This window comes from Cololabis saira, chromosome 22 (genome assembly GCF_033807715.1).
Source record: "Cololabis saira isolate AMF1-May2022 chromosome 22, fColSai1.1, whole genome shotgun sequence".
Taxonomy (NCBI): domain Eukaryota; kingdom Metazoa; phylum Chordata; class Actinopteri; order Beloniformes; family Belonidae; genus Cololabis; species Cololabis saira.
In genome coordinates, this window is record NC_084608.1 from 25,551,667 (window position 1) to 25,568,267 (window position 16,601).

A 16,601-nucleotide genomic window follows, 5' to 3' on the forward strand; every position below is an offset into this window, starting at 1 on the left:
TTTTTTTTAAAGTCACTGTTTTTATTACTATATAACGGAGCAGGATCACATGATGGGGAAAACAACATATCAGTCTCCATCCTTTAACTTTTGCTAAAAAAAGGTGTACAATCCTGGTGAGCATCAAAACTTTTATCTCACAAATCTGTAAAATTAAGCCTCAAAAAAGATTTCCCACAACAAAGTTACATCTGTAGTGGAAAATAAAAGAATTAATCCAAAAATAAGAGCTTAAAAATTGTCTGTGCCATATGTTTTGTTATCACAATCATCATGCACTTAAGATAAGATAAAATAAGATTATCCTTTATTCCTCCCTCAATGGGGAAATTCACTTTGTGCTGCAGCAGTACACTTAACACACACATGCAGGGAAAGGGCAAAAAAAGTAAAAAATATAGAATTAAAAAATATAAACAGTATATACATTGGAATGAAAAATAAAAGTAGTGCAGTACGGGAAAGAAAGAAAAACGGTGCAAAAAAAGCAGGTAAAACTATTGACGATTCATGTAAAGTAAATGTCTTTCAATCAGGTTTGAATCCCCTTTTTTTGCTCCTCTTTCTAATTATCTGTTTTTATTAAGGTACGGAAGTACGGATGAGTACGTATGGAAGAGTATTGGGGCCACTTAAAAAAAATAAAAAGAATTCTGAGAAAAAAGTCAGAATTCTGACTTTAATCTCAGAATTCTGACTTTTTTTTTTTTTTTTGGGGGGGGGCAGCACGGTGGCTTAGTGGTTAGCACTGTTGCCTCACAGCAAGAAGGTCCCCGGTTCGACTCCCAGGCCCGGCAGGGGCCTTTCTGTGTGGAGTTTGCATGTTCTCCCCGTGCTTGCGTGTGTTCTCTCCGGGTACTCCGGTTTCCTCCCACAGTCCAAAAACATGCACGCTAGGTTAATTGGTGATTCTAAATTGCCCGTAGGTGTGAGCGTGAGTGTGGTTGTGTGCATGGTTTGTGTGTTTATATGTGGCCCTGTGATGGACTGGTGACCTGTCCAGGGTGTAACCCCTGCCTCTCACCTGAAATGAGCTGGGATAGGCTCCAGCAGACCCCCGTGACCCCGCAGAATTCTCAGAATTCTGAGATTAAAGTCAGAATTCTGACTTTTTTCTCAGAATTCTGACTTTTTTTCTCAGAATTATTATTATTTTTTTTTAGTGGCCTAGAATTCTGACTTTTTTCTCAGAATTCTGACTTTTTTCTCAGAATTCTTTTTTTTTTTTTTTAAGTGGCCCCTCTTCCGTACTATTCCGTAAAGGAGCAGGATCTCATGATCTGGAAAACATCAGTCGTTTATCGGTGAGTATAAGCGAAACCGGAAGGGAGGAGCGAGTTATCCTCTTGGCCGCTCCGCCGGCCCGCCCTTCGGCTCGGCCGCATGAGGCGGAAGGCAGCTGATCCTGCAGCGTCGGTGCTGCTGCTGCTGCTGCTGCTGGGCTGATTCAGCGCTGAAACTCTCCTCTGTTCCTGTTGTTCAGCTGAAAACAAGCCCGGCCCGCCACAGCAGCAGGGGGGCATGGAGCCTCGCGGCGGCCACGACCCAAAGGGACCGGTTCTGCACATCGTGGTGGTCGGATTTCACCACAAAAAGGGCTGTCAGGTATGAGACTGCTATCTGCAGCTAACTAGCCCTGTTATTTACCAACATAAAGGTGCATTGCTCTGTTTATTCAGGAGTAGTCCTGCTGCAGGATTACCAATCAAATACCGAGCAAAACAAGTTAGTTTATCTTTATTTCGGTCAATTACAAGCATAAAAATCAACACACAAGATAACAAACATCCACAGGGTTTTCTTTGGTTAACATTGTGATTATTTTGACTGAAAAGGACTGGGCTTGAAGCATAAAGCTATCTTGCCCAGCTTTTAACATAATAGAATATACAAAATGAACAAATGAAGTATCATGAGGTTACACAAAATAATAATAATAATAATAATAATAATAATCATATCTGTAATAACTATAATAATAGTAATAATAATGATAATAATAATAGCTGTAATAACTGCAATAATAGTAATAATAATGATAATAATGATAATAATAATAATAATAATAATAATAATAATAATAATAATAATAGCTGTAATAACTGCAATAATAGTAATAATAATGATGATAATAATAATAATGATTGCTCTGAAAACAGAAAGTGAAAAGATGCTAAAGAAACCCACAAAGCCAATTTAGGTTGTCATTTTATCTCATGCATGTGTACATTCTTCTCTGTTTGCTTATTCTGCTTCTATATATTTTTTCATTTTCATTTCATTTATTTATTTATTCAAACAGGTTAAAACAAAAACAAAATAATCAGAATACATAAAATGTATATACCGAGAAAAAGAAAAAAAAGAAAACCATAAGCAAAACAAAGCAAATTAAAGAGACAAATCTATATGTAAATAAATATTTCCTGTTTGAAAGGGTGTAGGATGAAGTTTCCAAAAACCTTTCTAGTCCTACCCCTTCTAATGTTCTGTTTTTACCATTTCTTCATTTCACACAACTTCATATATGTGTCCATTACCTTTGCTCTGAATAATATCTTGTATGCTTTTATTGAGTTTGCTAATTTACGGTCGTTGTTTAATGAGTTCCACAGTTTTACTCCTAAAACGGATAAACATCTGCCCTTTGTATTTGTTCTTAATGCTGTTGTCTCAAACATTGCTGTTCCCCTGAGGTCATGTTTGCCCTCTCTTGGCTTGAACAGTTCCTGCATGCAGCGTGGAAGTAAATTGTTATTATAAGTCTTATATATTATTACAGTGGTGTTCAGATTAACCACAGGACTGTCTCAGAAAAGTAGAATATTGTGATAAAGTCCTTTATTTTCTGTAATGCAAAAATGTCATACATTCTGGATTCATTACAAATCAACTGAAATATTGCAAGCCTTTTATTATTTTAATATTGCTGATCATGGCTTACAGCTTAAGAAAACTCAAATATCCTATCTCAAAAAATTTAAATATTCTGGGAATCTTAATCTTAAACTGTAAGCCATAATCAGCAATATTAAAATAATAAAAGGCTTTCAATATTTCAGTTGATTTGTAATTAATCCAAAATGTATGACATTTTTGTTTTTTTAATTGCATAACAGAAAATAAAGAACTTTATCACAATATTCTAATTTTCTGAGACAGTCCTGTATATCTTGCAATTTAAGTGTATTGTTTTGAATTGCAAGATATAGTTAATCTGACCACCACTGTAATAATAATAATAATAATAATAATAATAATAATAATAATAATAATAATAATATAATAAAAACACCAAACCCACAGATCTTTCACATGCATGTGCAGGATTTACTCTGGAAAGCAGCAGTAATAATGAGAGTGATGAATAATAATGAGTGTCCAGTGTCCTGCAGCAGGTCAGAGTTGGACATCAGCTGTTTCCTGTGGTCTAATGTGGTTATGCAACTCATGTTGTCCTGCCAGCATCTAGTCAATATCTAGTTCAGTGTCTCCAGCTGGAGCCTCAAGTGTTTCTGCTGCAGCACTGATCCTAGAAATGACTTTCTTTGTAAATGGGTTGTTGTTGTTTTGCCTCAAAGGGAATATTTGGGAGGTTTCAGACAAAATTAGATGTATGAGGTTGGATTTCTCATATTAAAACAAATAATAGAAGAAGATGTTTAGATAAAAAGTTTTTGTTATATTCTTTCCAGTAACAAACATTGATTTTTTTGAGCGTAGACTAGACTTGTAGTTCTCCAGACCGGTCTTGGTCTCTAGACCACTTTTTTGTGGTCTTGGTCTTGTCTCGGATAACTGAGATGTTGTTGCACCAAAGTGACAGAATCTGGGGATCAGCAGTTCTTCCTCTTGTTAATGTACAGTTTTGTAAACAATTTTTATTTTGTATTTGATTTAATGTTTTGGTGCATCTGCATGTGTCTGTATTTAATTAAAGTTTTGTGTTTATAACGGCCTTGTTTGAATAAATATATGAGTAATATTTTGCATATCGTTGTGAATGATTAAACATCAGGTCCATTTCAGTGATGCTGATATATGGTGTACCGGTAATCTGATTACTATAATTACTACTACTATAAATACTATAATATTCAATCTTTTATGTTTAAAATGCAGGTTTCATCTCCAAATTCAGTTCAATTTAAATTGTTAACATTTACTCTTCATTCCTTTTCTGAGGTGGAGGGGGGTGTTGGAGGCAGGTTATTCTGGAGGACTTTGGGACTACCGTATTTTCCGCACTATAAGGCGCACCTAAAAGCTTTTAATTTCCTCAAAAACCGGCAGTGCACCTTTATATATGATAATTACGCTAATTTCTGTTACTGTAGTCAGGAGGATTGTGGGTAAACTAGTTGGTGTCGCCGAAGTAATGGCGCTAAAAACGTCAGGAATCGTCACAGACGTTCAAGACAACAGCAGCGACGCTGACTCGCATAATGGCGACTTTGACGAGACGGAGCAAAGCTGGTTTTTATTTTGTTCATAAAGTTTGACATACGGTACTTTTCTTCTTGGTTTTCTTTTGCATTTGCTGTAGGATTTTGTAGCATTTCCTGTAGCGCAGCTCCATCAGGTAGATACGTAACTCAACCCCAGCCACTATAGTACGGTATTTTAGCAGATATTTAGTGCGCCTTATAATGCGGTGCGCCTTATAGTGCGGAAAATATGGTAGTTAGTAGTCGTGTCAATCCTTAAAAGCACTGGAGTCAATCCTCCAATAGTGTAGAAATAGCGGTAGTGCAGTCGCCACACATGTCTGATCTCAGCTGATGGATGAAAACATTTATAGTGAGTTCAACATCTTCATCCACTTCTCTGTGTTATTGTGCTGCAGTTGAATACAACCTCATATGGAAACTAGCTGAACCAGGATGGTCTTGATTCTCTCTGGTCTTGGTCGTGTCCTGGTCTCGGTTTAGGGGGTCTTGACTACAAGTCTAACGTAGACCAGCTGATCCCCTTTTTCACTATCGTAAACAATTAGTGAAGGTAGCAAAGGTTTCTGTCTGTATACTATTAGTTTAGTTTTACTCTCTCAACCTTTGTAATCTTCATATTATTTGGTGTGATGATCAAAGGATGGTGTTCCTTTAAGTGTCGATTAAGTTTGGTTTTCCAAATGTTGTGGTTGTTTACTTATTTAATTATGTATTTACCTTTATTATTGCTACCTGCAGGTTTACTTTACTAGCAGTGAAAAGTTACACCTGGAAGACACACGGACCTGCTGATCACCACTTTATCATGATGCGTTTATGTACATGTGGGAAATTGTATTTCTCAATATTCAAAGCTTATTCTAAGTACAAGCATATGTTGCATTTAACGAGGGAACAAATAAAGGTTAATATCAGTCCCAAGGAGGTTCAGTATCGATACCAGCATCGATCAATACTGGTCGGTGTGGATCAGATCTGATCATATATCTCAGGGCTGCGTATGTGATGTATTTACTGATATATGGATGCTGGTATCAACATCAGCCAACAGCTGCATCACATCTGCAGCTATTTAAAATGATTAGGTTCCTTATATTGTTTGATTATGATAGCGGTTATTGATCTATAAGCTCAAAAGCAACCAGATAATTAGATGGTAGTGATGCTGTAAAGGTGTTCTTGGTACGTTTATTTTAGTTCTTCTGCAGGTAGAGCTGCAGCAGTAAAAATAGTAATGAGTAATTAATCAAAATTAATTGGGTATTTTTTGCTTTGATCCCATTTTCTTGATCCTGAACCAAAAAAAAAAGGAAATCAAAAACAAAATTGACCATAGTTTAATTTGTAGTGGGGTTTAAACCTTTGGATCAGTCTCGTTTGTTTCATGATCTTTAGTTTTGGGTGTGAGAGTTTGATTCTGGAGTCAGTGTTGCTATGACGATGAGAAGTTCAGTGCAGTCTGGATCCATTGGACTAAGATGTTTAAGTGCATTTTAAAACTACGTTTCTGTCAGACTAATGCGATTATTCTTCTGTTTCTGACTTTTGACGGCAAAAACCCAAAACTACGAAGTTTCAGTCGTTACACGCTTCTGGAAAATATCTCATCGTTTAAAATCGGACGTCAGAGATTCAGAACAGAATATTTATTCCTTATAATCACTCATTCATTTTTCATTCCCATTTTATTATGGTTTATTAAAGCAATAAAAAACTGCCATTGCTACTGAAAAAAGGCCTTTATTCTGCATGTTCTCTCATCACGAGAGAAACAGTGATCGAGTCTTGAACGGTTAACGAGAAGCATTTCTTAATTTCTCCGTGAGGCGTTCGGGGGCCGTCGTCGCCTCTGCTACCTGGCAGCTGCGAGGCCGGACAGCGAGGCTCGTTGTTGCCGCTGACCTCCATCTGTCAGCTCGTCTTCCAGCCTAAAAGCAGCTGTTGTGTACGATAAAATAAAATAACAGCATCTTCTGTAAAGATGAGACTGGAGCTCCAACAAAGCAGCCAGTCTTTGTTGCTCATAAAGGCCCTGCAGCGTCTGGGTGGGGGAGTTATCTGATAGGGGTCAGCGATCTCCCGCGGGCCGTCGGAGGATGGGGCTAGTGGCTCTTTGATCAGTCTGCCGTCCTCAGCTGCCTCTTCCTCCCGTCCACCTGCCTCCCATCTGCCTCTCAGGCTGCATTAAAACACAGACCAGCGGTTTTAGAGCCACGGCGGCCGGCTGCCACCAGGGCGGCGCCATCCCAGGACTAAACGGTCCCCTCCTGCCAGCGGGACATCAATAATAATAATAATAATAATAATAATAATAATAATAATAATGATAATAAAATGTATTTATATAGCACCTTTCTTAACCCTTGTGTTGTCTTTGGGTCAAAATGACCCAATTCTTCCTTCCTTCCTTCCTTCCTTCCTTCCTTCCTTCCTTCCTTCCTTCCTTCCTTCCTTCCTTCCTTCCTTCCTTCCTTCCTTCCTTCCTTCCTTCCTCCCTTCCTTCCTTCCTTCCTTCCTCCCTTCACCCTCCCTTGACCCGAAGACAGCACAGGGGTTAACAAAGTTACAAAGGGCTTCCCAAGACAAAAATACAGTGCATAGTGGATAAGAACATAAGGCGGCAATAACCAGGTCTAAAATTGATATCAATATTCACACCACAATGAAAGCTTTTCTAAAAAGGAATGTTTTTAGTAAAGATTTAAAAGCAGTGGGGGATTTAGGCCGCGTTCAAACTGCAGGCAAATGTGATGTATATCTGATTCCTTCTCATATCCGATTTTCAGGGCTGACTTTCCACACTGTTTTTAGCAAGTGTCCATATCGGATCTGGCTCTGTTCAGACTGGGCCATCATTGACTGATCTGACGGGTTGCCATAGCAACGACGTCGGAGCGGAGGCGTCACCCAGCGCGTGTATTGTGTGAAGTCATGTATTTTTTTTATATATAAAAAAATCCCAAAATATCTGTACCGTTTCTGATTGGGTCGGCACTGCGCATCATTTTTAGACATAACAATGAACGCATACAGCAAAAGTTGTGTCTCGGTGGAGGAACCCGGCGTACCAGCAAAATGAGAAACAAAGAAAAGTGTTCAGAACAAAACCACCAGCAAACTAACAAACCAACCAACAAAGCTCAGAGTTAACAAAACGAACCAACAATGAATAACTGGCAGCCCCGCTCCATAACCTGTCCTAGGAGGAGAGGGGCTGACGAGCTGCAGGTTCAGGCTCTCAGCGCGACTGAAGGCTGATTTATGGTTCCGCGTTACACCAACGCAGAGCCTACGGCGTAGGGTACGCGGCGACCCGCACCTACGTGGAAATGCGGTCTTTTTTTCTGCTATTAAAACATGATTTGTAATGTGAATTTGCAACACTCAAACTACAAATAATAGTTTTTGACGTGACATCAGAGATTGTACATGCTCTCTGTGAAAGGATGAGTAGCTCCACAACTGGAAATGGGCGGGTGGTTTGGAGCGTCTGGGACAGTCATATCCGATCTGAGTGTTTGGAGCTGTTCAGACTGAGACGTATCTGCCCAAATGAGATATGGATCGGATATGAAACTACCTCCTGGAGGTGGTTTCGATCTGGTTTGCAAAAATCGGATATCATGCGGTTTGGGACTGTTCAGACTTCAAAAGAGTCATCCAGTTTCAATCTGGATGGGCTAAAAATCGGATATTTGCCTGCAGTCTGAACGCGGCCTTAGCTGACCTGATCTCAGCAGGTAAAGAGTTGGGAACGATCACCACTACCTGCTGATCTGAGGGAGGCCCTGGCAGGCAGGGGGTTAAAAGTTCTTTAAAATAACTAGGGGCTTTGTTATTACGGGCCTTAAAAGTCAGCGATAAAATGTAAAAATCAATGCGATATTGAACTGGAATCCAGTGAAGGGACGACAGAACTGGAGTGATATGTTCAAATCAAGGCCAGATTTCTCCACTTTTGCAGAAGTCTTGTCGTTTGTTCGGATGCAACTTTCCAAACGTAAACTTTCACCTCTCCCAGGCGAGTCTGTCATGAACGTTTTAGGTTCATCCCTCCGCTGTCGTTGGCAGGAGCTGCACCCTGACGGTGACGAGCCATGCCGTCTCCCAGAAGTACCAGTTTCTGTACATTTAACCTCTAAATAGTTGTTTAAAAGAGTTTAAATGGTTCAGAACATCAACATGTTCATCAAGTCTGAGCTGAACAGTTGATTGTACAGATAAATGATCCAGTAAAGATGCCAAAGTCATTTACATGAGTCCTCTCTGACGTCTGAGTCTTTGCAGTTACTCCACATATTCTGGACAACAGAAGTCACTTATTAGAACTTTTATTAACAGTTATTTCTGTCAAAATTATGATTTAAAATCATCACTTGGGGATTCTTTGGAATGAAGACTTGCAGCAAAAGTAAACAAAAGAACTTGTAAAACTAGTTGTGCAAGAGTTTCCTGGTGAGATGCTCTGAGCCTGGAGGCCTCGTCTTCTCTTTCAGCTCTGTTCAAGCCAGGCGACAAACACACCTTTGTTTTCTTTTTCTTTTTTTCTTTAGTTATTATTTATTTATTTATATATATATATATATATATATATATATATATATATCTTTTTTTTTTTTACAAAGACATAAACGGGACATACAGGAAAAAAAACAAAACATAAACAAGCAATTGCACCCAAAAAAGAGGGGAAAAAACAAAAAGACTGCCAGATAATTAAAAGAAAAAGAAAACAAAACATTTTGTTCAGACATAGTTGTCGCTAATCTCTATCTCCAGAGAAGAATTAAACGAAAAAGAGAATCCAACATTCATTTTATTTATTCATTTTTTTGAAAATGGTTTTTTTTTTTTACATTTAAAAAAAAAAGATTTTGCAGCTCTAGTGGCCTTTATTTGAAATGTAGACAGGAAAGGGGGTAGAGAGAGAGAGAATGGGGACGACATGCAGCAAAGGGCCACACGCCGGGACTCGAACTTGCGACCGCTGCAGAAGGACTGTAGCCTCGGCCCCTTTTCCATTTATTTTCTCTTCAGAACCCCTCTGCAGTCCTGCAGACTCAAAATAACGCTGTTAGACTGTATTTTGATGCACATTTCACGCAGTTTTTCCTTAATTGATGGTTTGTACACATGAAGAATTGAGAAGTGTAATCTTTTTTCCTTTTATTTAGTGTATTAAACCATTTTACTCCTTCCTTTTCACCCATACTGTCTATTTTAATGGGCTAACGGGCAGTCCGTGCTTCTCCTGGAGGGCGGCCTGGTTCGGCACTCAGGGATGGCGTGTGGAGCTCGGATTAAAGGCGCCTCCTCCGTATCCAGAGGAGTCATTTAAGGCGGTCGGGGCCTTTGGCCCCTAATGGCCTCTTCTCTCCCTGTTGTGGTCCTGACCGGGTTTCATCCACCCCGTAACGGTAAAAGTAATCAGGAAAGACACATTCTGAGGGACTGTGTTCTCCGTGCAGGTTGAGTTCTCGTACCCGCCGCTGATGCCGGACGAAGGTCACGACAGCAGCCTGCTGCCAGACGAGTGGAGGTACCTCCCTTTCCTGTGTCTTCCTGACGGCGCGCACAACTACCAGGAGGGTGAGTGTCAGACGCACCGGCATGGAGCTTCAGCTTCACTCAGACACAGGTTTCAGTTACGTTAGAGATGCTTGTGGAGCTGAGTCTTCAGGAAGTGAGGTGTTGGGACTGTGGTCATGTGACGGCTCTGGTTGAGGTAAACAGAAGCCACCGATCCAAAGGTCACATGCAGCTCTGCAGCTACGCCCTCGGAGCTGCCGGCTGGAACTGGTTCTCCTGGTCTCAGTGTAAACCAAGAGCAGGCGTTTGTTCTGCTGCTTCAAACAAAACAAATGTGGGAGTGACACGACTGCTGCAGACTGTTCTGGTCTGTTGTAACTCCGGGGTTTCAGATCTTTGGGATAACAGGCAGTAAAAATGATATCATTTATTTGCTATGCTTTTATTCCTTTTTGTGGATTTATTGATTTACTCAACACATAGTAAAGGAGAAGAACTCCTAATTTTATTGTTCTATCAAGGATGTTCCAATAAAGGTTTTATGGTTTTGACTCATGAATTCAGTTCATCACAAGTTCTAATTTTACAGTTTTTCACAATTGTTTAACACATTTATTGGAACATCAGACACAATGTGCACAACCTGAAACTCATGTTTCAGGTGGCTGAACCAATCCTGCTGAACTCCAAGCACATTTACTGCTCTAGACTCAAATTCCCATTCCATACCACACATTTCTCACAACACTACACACAATTCCCAATATCCTGCACACTCTTCCTGAATTCCCTCTCTTGCTGTTCACACAGAACACACAGTCAATCACATTTCTAAACTCCAAAGGCGGTTGTGAGATATGCAATCAGCAATTTGCCATAAAAGGGTCACAGGTGAGCTCCTGGTTTGTTTGGAGAACAATGGATGGTGGCAATATTGAGAGAGGTGAGCAGCTTGCTGTGATGTCCAGTGGACTGCACATTTTGAATCCAAATACTGTAAAATATTTGTTGTTACAGTAAAGAATTGTGCGTTTTTTTTCTATTTGAGTAGCCTATACATAAGAATACTATATGGTGATATTATATTGCATCCAACAGCTGAAGGTGTAACACTGAACATACAAATGCATGATTCTACTGAGGCATTCATATAGTGTTTTCCATTCATACTATAGTGTCTTCCATTCTGCACATCAGTGTTCAGTGGGAGCTTAGAAATGTCTACTCAAATGATGTATGTGTTTGGCATTTGAGAAGGAAATACCTTTTAGTGAAGAGTTAACACTGTTTTGAGGGTAGAGTGTGCTTTTGCAAGAGAAGTGTAGGATTTTGCATTTTGTGTGTGAGTTTTGTAATTTATGTTTAGAGTTTTGAGAAAGTGAGGTAGTCTATCAGGAAATGTGTTTAAACAATTGTGAAAAACTGTAATTTGATGGACTTAAACTTCGGTTCCCCCGAGCCACACTTACGGCATACAAACTCCGTACTAACCCCATACCAACCCCACATGCTCATTTTGAAATAAATTGATGCTGTTATATTAGTAAATCTAATCTCTTTGTCTTGCAGATACCGTGTATTTCCATCTGCCGCCCCTCAGCGGAGACATGAAGTGTGTTTACGGTGTGTCCTGTTATCGTCAGATAGAAGCAAAGGTCAGCCAATATTACATTTCAGACCTTTTTTACTCCTGAAAACTAGAAGGCTGTGCCACTCGCTGTTCCTATCCGTCTTATTTTCTTCTCATGTTTGAGTCGTCTCGTTCTGTTTTTGCTTTCATTCCTACAGCTTAGGTCGGAGGAAATGTGCATTTTGAATAAACCAGCTCACATGACCCTGTTTTCCTCTAATATTCTTCCTACATTTACGGAAAGTAAAATGTGTCACAGCTACTTTAGACAGAGGTGCTGGTGGGTGTAAACTCATGAACATGTTGATACTCTGGTTCTAATAAAATCTGCATTTTCAACACATTTTGAAGTCTCAAGAAGACGGAGCAAGATAAATCAATGATCAAAATATGAGTCTAAAGTCTCCGATTATTATTAGGGCTGAAAAGCAGTTAGTGTTGTCTCAGTCGTCTTCGTTGGTCATATCCCCGTAGAAACGTCAGCCGGCACGAGACGAGACTTGAAAGGAAATCCTGGCATGATCTCAGCATGATTTTAATCAACCTGATCTTAATCTGATCTCAAACTGATCTCGACTTGATCTTAATCTGATTTTGACCCGATTTTAATCTGATTTTGACCTGATATTAATCTGATCTCGGCCTGATGTTAATCTGATCTCGACCTGATCTTAATCTGATCTTAATCTGATTTTAATCTGATCTCGACCTGATCTTAATCTGATCTTAATCTGATCTCGACCTGATCTTAATCAATCAATCAATCAATCAATCAATCAATCAATCAATCAAATTTTATTTATATAGCACCTTTCGTCCAGGTACATGAAATACAAGGTGCTTTGACATTTTGATTGAAAAATAAGCATAATAAACAAATAAAAACTGGCAGACCAATGCACCCTGACATACAATATAAAATATATAAAATTTATAAAAAGATAAAAGTGCAAGGATTAAGGCTAAAAAAAAAATATTAATCTGATCTTGACCTGATCTTAATCTGATCTCGATTTGATCTTAATCTGATTTTGACTTGATATTAATCTGATCTCGACCTGATGTTAATCTGATCTCGACTTGATTTCGATCTGATTTTAATCTGATCTCGAATTGATTTCGACCTGATTTTAATCTGATCTCGACCTGATCTTAATCTGATCTCGACCTGATCTCGACCTGATCTTAATCTGATTTTGACCTGATCTTAATCTGATCTCGACCTGATCTTAATCTGATCTCGATTTGATCTTAATCTGATTTTGACCTGATGTTGATCTGATCTCGAACTGATCTTAATCTGATCTCGAACTGATCTTAATCTGATTTCGACCTGATCTTAATCTGATTTCGACCTGATCTCAATCTGATCTTGGCCTGATCTTAATTTGATCCCCACCTGATTCTAACCCAACCTCGACCTGATGGAGGTCAGAGCCTCAGCTTCAGATTCCTGCCATCTTTTTGAGACTCTCCAGACGCCTCCGTGATCTAACGGTTAGACCTCTGAATGTTTTCATCGTATTCTGTCGTCTCTCGTCAGGCGCTGAAGGTCCGGCAGGCCGACGTCACCAGGGAGACGGTTCAGAAGAGCGTCTGCGTCCTCAGTCGAGTGGTGAGAAAACAAATCACAGGCTTCTGATGGAACTCGGCAGAATTGTACTTGATGTTTGTGAGCCCCGGCTGCTCGCCGCAGTCGGAGGCATCACGCTTCACAGCGTTTTCCTGACGCAGCGTCTGCTTCCCCCGCAGCCTCTGTACGGCCTGCTGCAGGCCAAGCTGCAGCTCATCACGCATGCCTACTTCGAGGAGAAGGACTTCTCGCAGATCTCCATCCTGAAGGTGAGGAGAGGCGGAGCGTCTTTTCTCCGCCGCCACGTCGTCTCGCTCTCACCTCCGGTTTCCTCCGCAGGAGCTGTACGAGCACATGAACGGTTCGCTGCGGGGCTCGGCGCTGGACGGATCGCAGGTTTACCTCGGTACGATAAAACCTGCACACTCACAAACGTAGAAATCATCCCGATGACGGCGATGCTCAGCTGCACGTTAGCCCCGCCCACCGGGGGGAGGGGCTAAAAACCTGTTCAATCAATCAATCAAATTTTATTTATATAGCACCTTTCATCCAGGTACATGAAATACAAAGTGCTTTGACATTTTGACTGAAAAATAAGCGTAATAAACAAAAAAATAAAAACTGGGAGACCAAAAAAATAAAAACTGACATACAATATAGTTAATTAAAATGAAAAAATGCTAAAAGTTCAAGGATTAAGGCTAAAAAATAATCAGTCCACAACAATAAAATATAATAATAAAAATATTACAAGAAATAGATAAATAAATAAAACAAATACCTTTAAAAAATGTTAAACAGAATAAAACTATAAAATTTGATGCTACATAAAAGCCAGACCATAGAGATGAGTTTTTAGTACATTTAAAAATGTCCACATTTCCAGTGTTACACCAATAACAGTAACACATCTGTCACATGCACGTGCAAATATGAAGACAGGTAGCCAAATGTAAAGGAAACATTTTTATTTATTTGTCTTTTATTTATTATTTATGTTCCATATTTTTACAAATGTTCTCTTTTTGAAAATTTTTTATGTCATTTTATTCCTGTTTTATTTATTCATCCGGTTTTAAATCTGCACCAATCAGGTTCCTTCCTTCCTTCCTTCCTTCCTTCCTTCCTTCCTTCCTTCCTTCCTTCCTTCCTTCCTTCCTTCCTTCCTTCCTTCCTTCCTTCCTTCCTCCCTCCCTCCCTCCCTCAGACATCTCCTTGGTCTTCTCTCCTTCCTCCTCCCGGCAGCTCCATCGTCACCATCCTTCTACCTCTTGAAGTGTCCAGACCCCTCTGTCTCTCTATCCTCCCTTATTTTATCTTCCCTTACTTTATCCTCCCTTACTTTATCTTCCCTTACTCCAATGGGCTTCCTCTTTGACTCATCCCTCCCTCAGCAAATCTCCCCATCTTCAGCTCTGCTTCCCGTCCTGCCCGCTCCAAATCTTATTAACCAGCTGATTCAATCAGTCGCTTATTTCATCCTAACTGAATAAACCAGGAGGCCGTTCACTCGTTAGTAAAAACCAAGGTTCAAATGAGAAATACAGACACAAGAATAAGAAAACAGATAAAAAACACACTTGAAAATCAGTACAAGAACTCAGATCCCATCCAAACACTCGATGTGACGGGAACTGGAGGGACGAGGACTAAAAATCTGCGTAGTCTTGAGAACAATAGTTATAATTATCAGTCAGGATCAGGAACAAAAATAAAGAGGCTCCAGTTTTCCGGGGAGCATTAATACCCCTTTTCCACCAAACCGGTTCCAGGCTGGTTCTTGGCCAGCGCTGAGTTTGGAACCGGGCTTTCTGTTTCCAGAAAGAAGTGGCTCCAGGCCAAATAAGAATTAATATGGATGCAGCAAAGCATCCTCACCTGGATCGTTAGTGCCAAGCCATGTCACCAGTCCACTTACTGTGTTTGTGTGTGTGTGTGGGCGTGTGAGTGTATGCACATGTGTATGAGTGTGAGTGAGTGTGGGGGGTGGGGTCGTATGGGATGTTTTAAATTGTATTTTTGATTGTTATTTTATTTTGTATGTAAAGCACCATGTGTTGCATGTATATTGCATGATTTGGTGCTATATAAATAAATAAAGTTTGAAGTTATGGGTCTGAGGAGGAGACAATCTGTTTTTTAGAGATGTGTCCACGGAAGAGCTACGTGGAGCAAGTCTGTATTGGGGCAAATACGTTGTTGTAGCTTCAACTTTCACGCAAACGCAACAACGTAACTGATGTTTGCAGTGACGTAATGACGTGGCTCCACTTAGCACCTGAGCTGTGGAAAACAAACCGGCTCTCAGCTGGTTCACAAATTGAACGAGTTGTGAACCAGAATCAGCCCTGGAACCGGTTTGGTGGAAAAGGGGTACCAGAGTCCAGATCAGGGTCAGAGGAGGAGCCGATGATGTGAACACGCCTGGTCCCCACCCTGCAGACCTGCCGTGGCAGTATTATGATGTGGGCTTGCTTCCTTCAGTCCAGTCGGTATCACGTCTACAGAAAAGGGAAGTGAGCTCGCTGCCTGGGCGGTTTTCCTTCCTTGATGACACGTAGATATTCCAGATAAGCGGTTGGTTGGTTTCCGTTCTCACGAGATTCGTGCAGAACTGAAATATTGCAAAGAGACAGAGCTTTGATGAGGTGGTTCGACGGACACACTGATAGACCGGTTTAGTGCATGGGGCCTCGATTCAAGTCTTTAAGGGTTTGCATTACAAATTAAAGAAGCTCTGTGATAATTGTGTGCCGTAATCAAAGCTGAGGGTTCATCAAAATACTTCTTTTGTGTTGTTTTCTATCATCAGGGTTATCGCCAAGAGATCTAATCCTGCACTTCAGACACAAGGTGCTAAACAACTCATTTTTAAAGTCATCATAAGCTATAAAGATGCATCAAACACTGACGTGGGTCTTTTGGTCTCTGCAGGTTCTCATCCTCTTCAAGCTCATCCTGCTGGAGAAGAAGGTGAGGCTTTTAATCTGAAAAGCTCAGTTTCTCCCTCCTGAACTCACAGTTTTTAAAAACCCGTTCCTCGGTGTGTGCAGGTGCTGTTCTACGTATCTCCCGTCAGCCGGCTGGTGGGGGCTCTGATGACGGTTCTGTCGCTGTTCCCAGGTCAGTCTGAACTGATGTCTCGCTGAAAATAAACTCTGCTGAAATGAGTCCAGCAGAGAAAAGATGTAACACCCTGACATGTAAAGCTGCTTTTGTCAATTAAAATTATGACTAAATATCATCGTCAACGAACCTTCATCTCCTGAGGAAAACGAGACGCAACGAAAATGCAGGTCATGTGACGATAACGATAATTAAATATATAATGCAATATCGTAGAGGAATAAAAACGAGACTAAAATGTAGATTACAAAATAAAAACTCAGCTAAAATGTGTCTTCATTTTCGTTGA

The 16,601-nt window shown here is 40.2% G+C and overlaps 1 protein-coding gene across 1 annotated transcript in view; it reads left to right on the forward strand.

Moving 5' to 3' along the window:
* Positions 1-1,426: 1,426 nt before the first annotated feature.
* Positions 1,427-16,601, forward strand: part of avl9 (AVL9 homolog (S. cerevisiase)) — a 30,686-nt gene continuing 15,511 nt past the window's right edge. Inside the window, exons 1-9 of the mRNA XM_061713545.1 lie at positions 1,427-1,605; positions 9,920-10,040; positions 11,550-11,635; positions 13,154-13,225; positions 13,363-13,452; positions 13,523-13,589; positions 15,999-16,039; positions 16,121-16,159; positions 16,240-16,309. Coding sequence (XP_061569529.1) covers positions 1,522-1,605; positions 9,920-10,040; positions 11,550-11,635; positions 13,154-13,225; positions 13,363-13,452; positions 13,523-13,589; positions 15,999-16,039; positions 16,121-16,159; positions 16,240-16,309 — 670 coding nt within the window. The 5' untranslated portion in view covers positions 1,427-1,521. The remainder of the gene's footprint in view (positions 1,606-9,919; positions 10,041-11,549; positions 11,636-13,153; positions 13,226-13,362; positions 13,453-13,522; positions 13,590-15,998; positions 16,040-16,120; positions 16,160-16,239; positions 16,310-16,601) is intronic.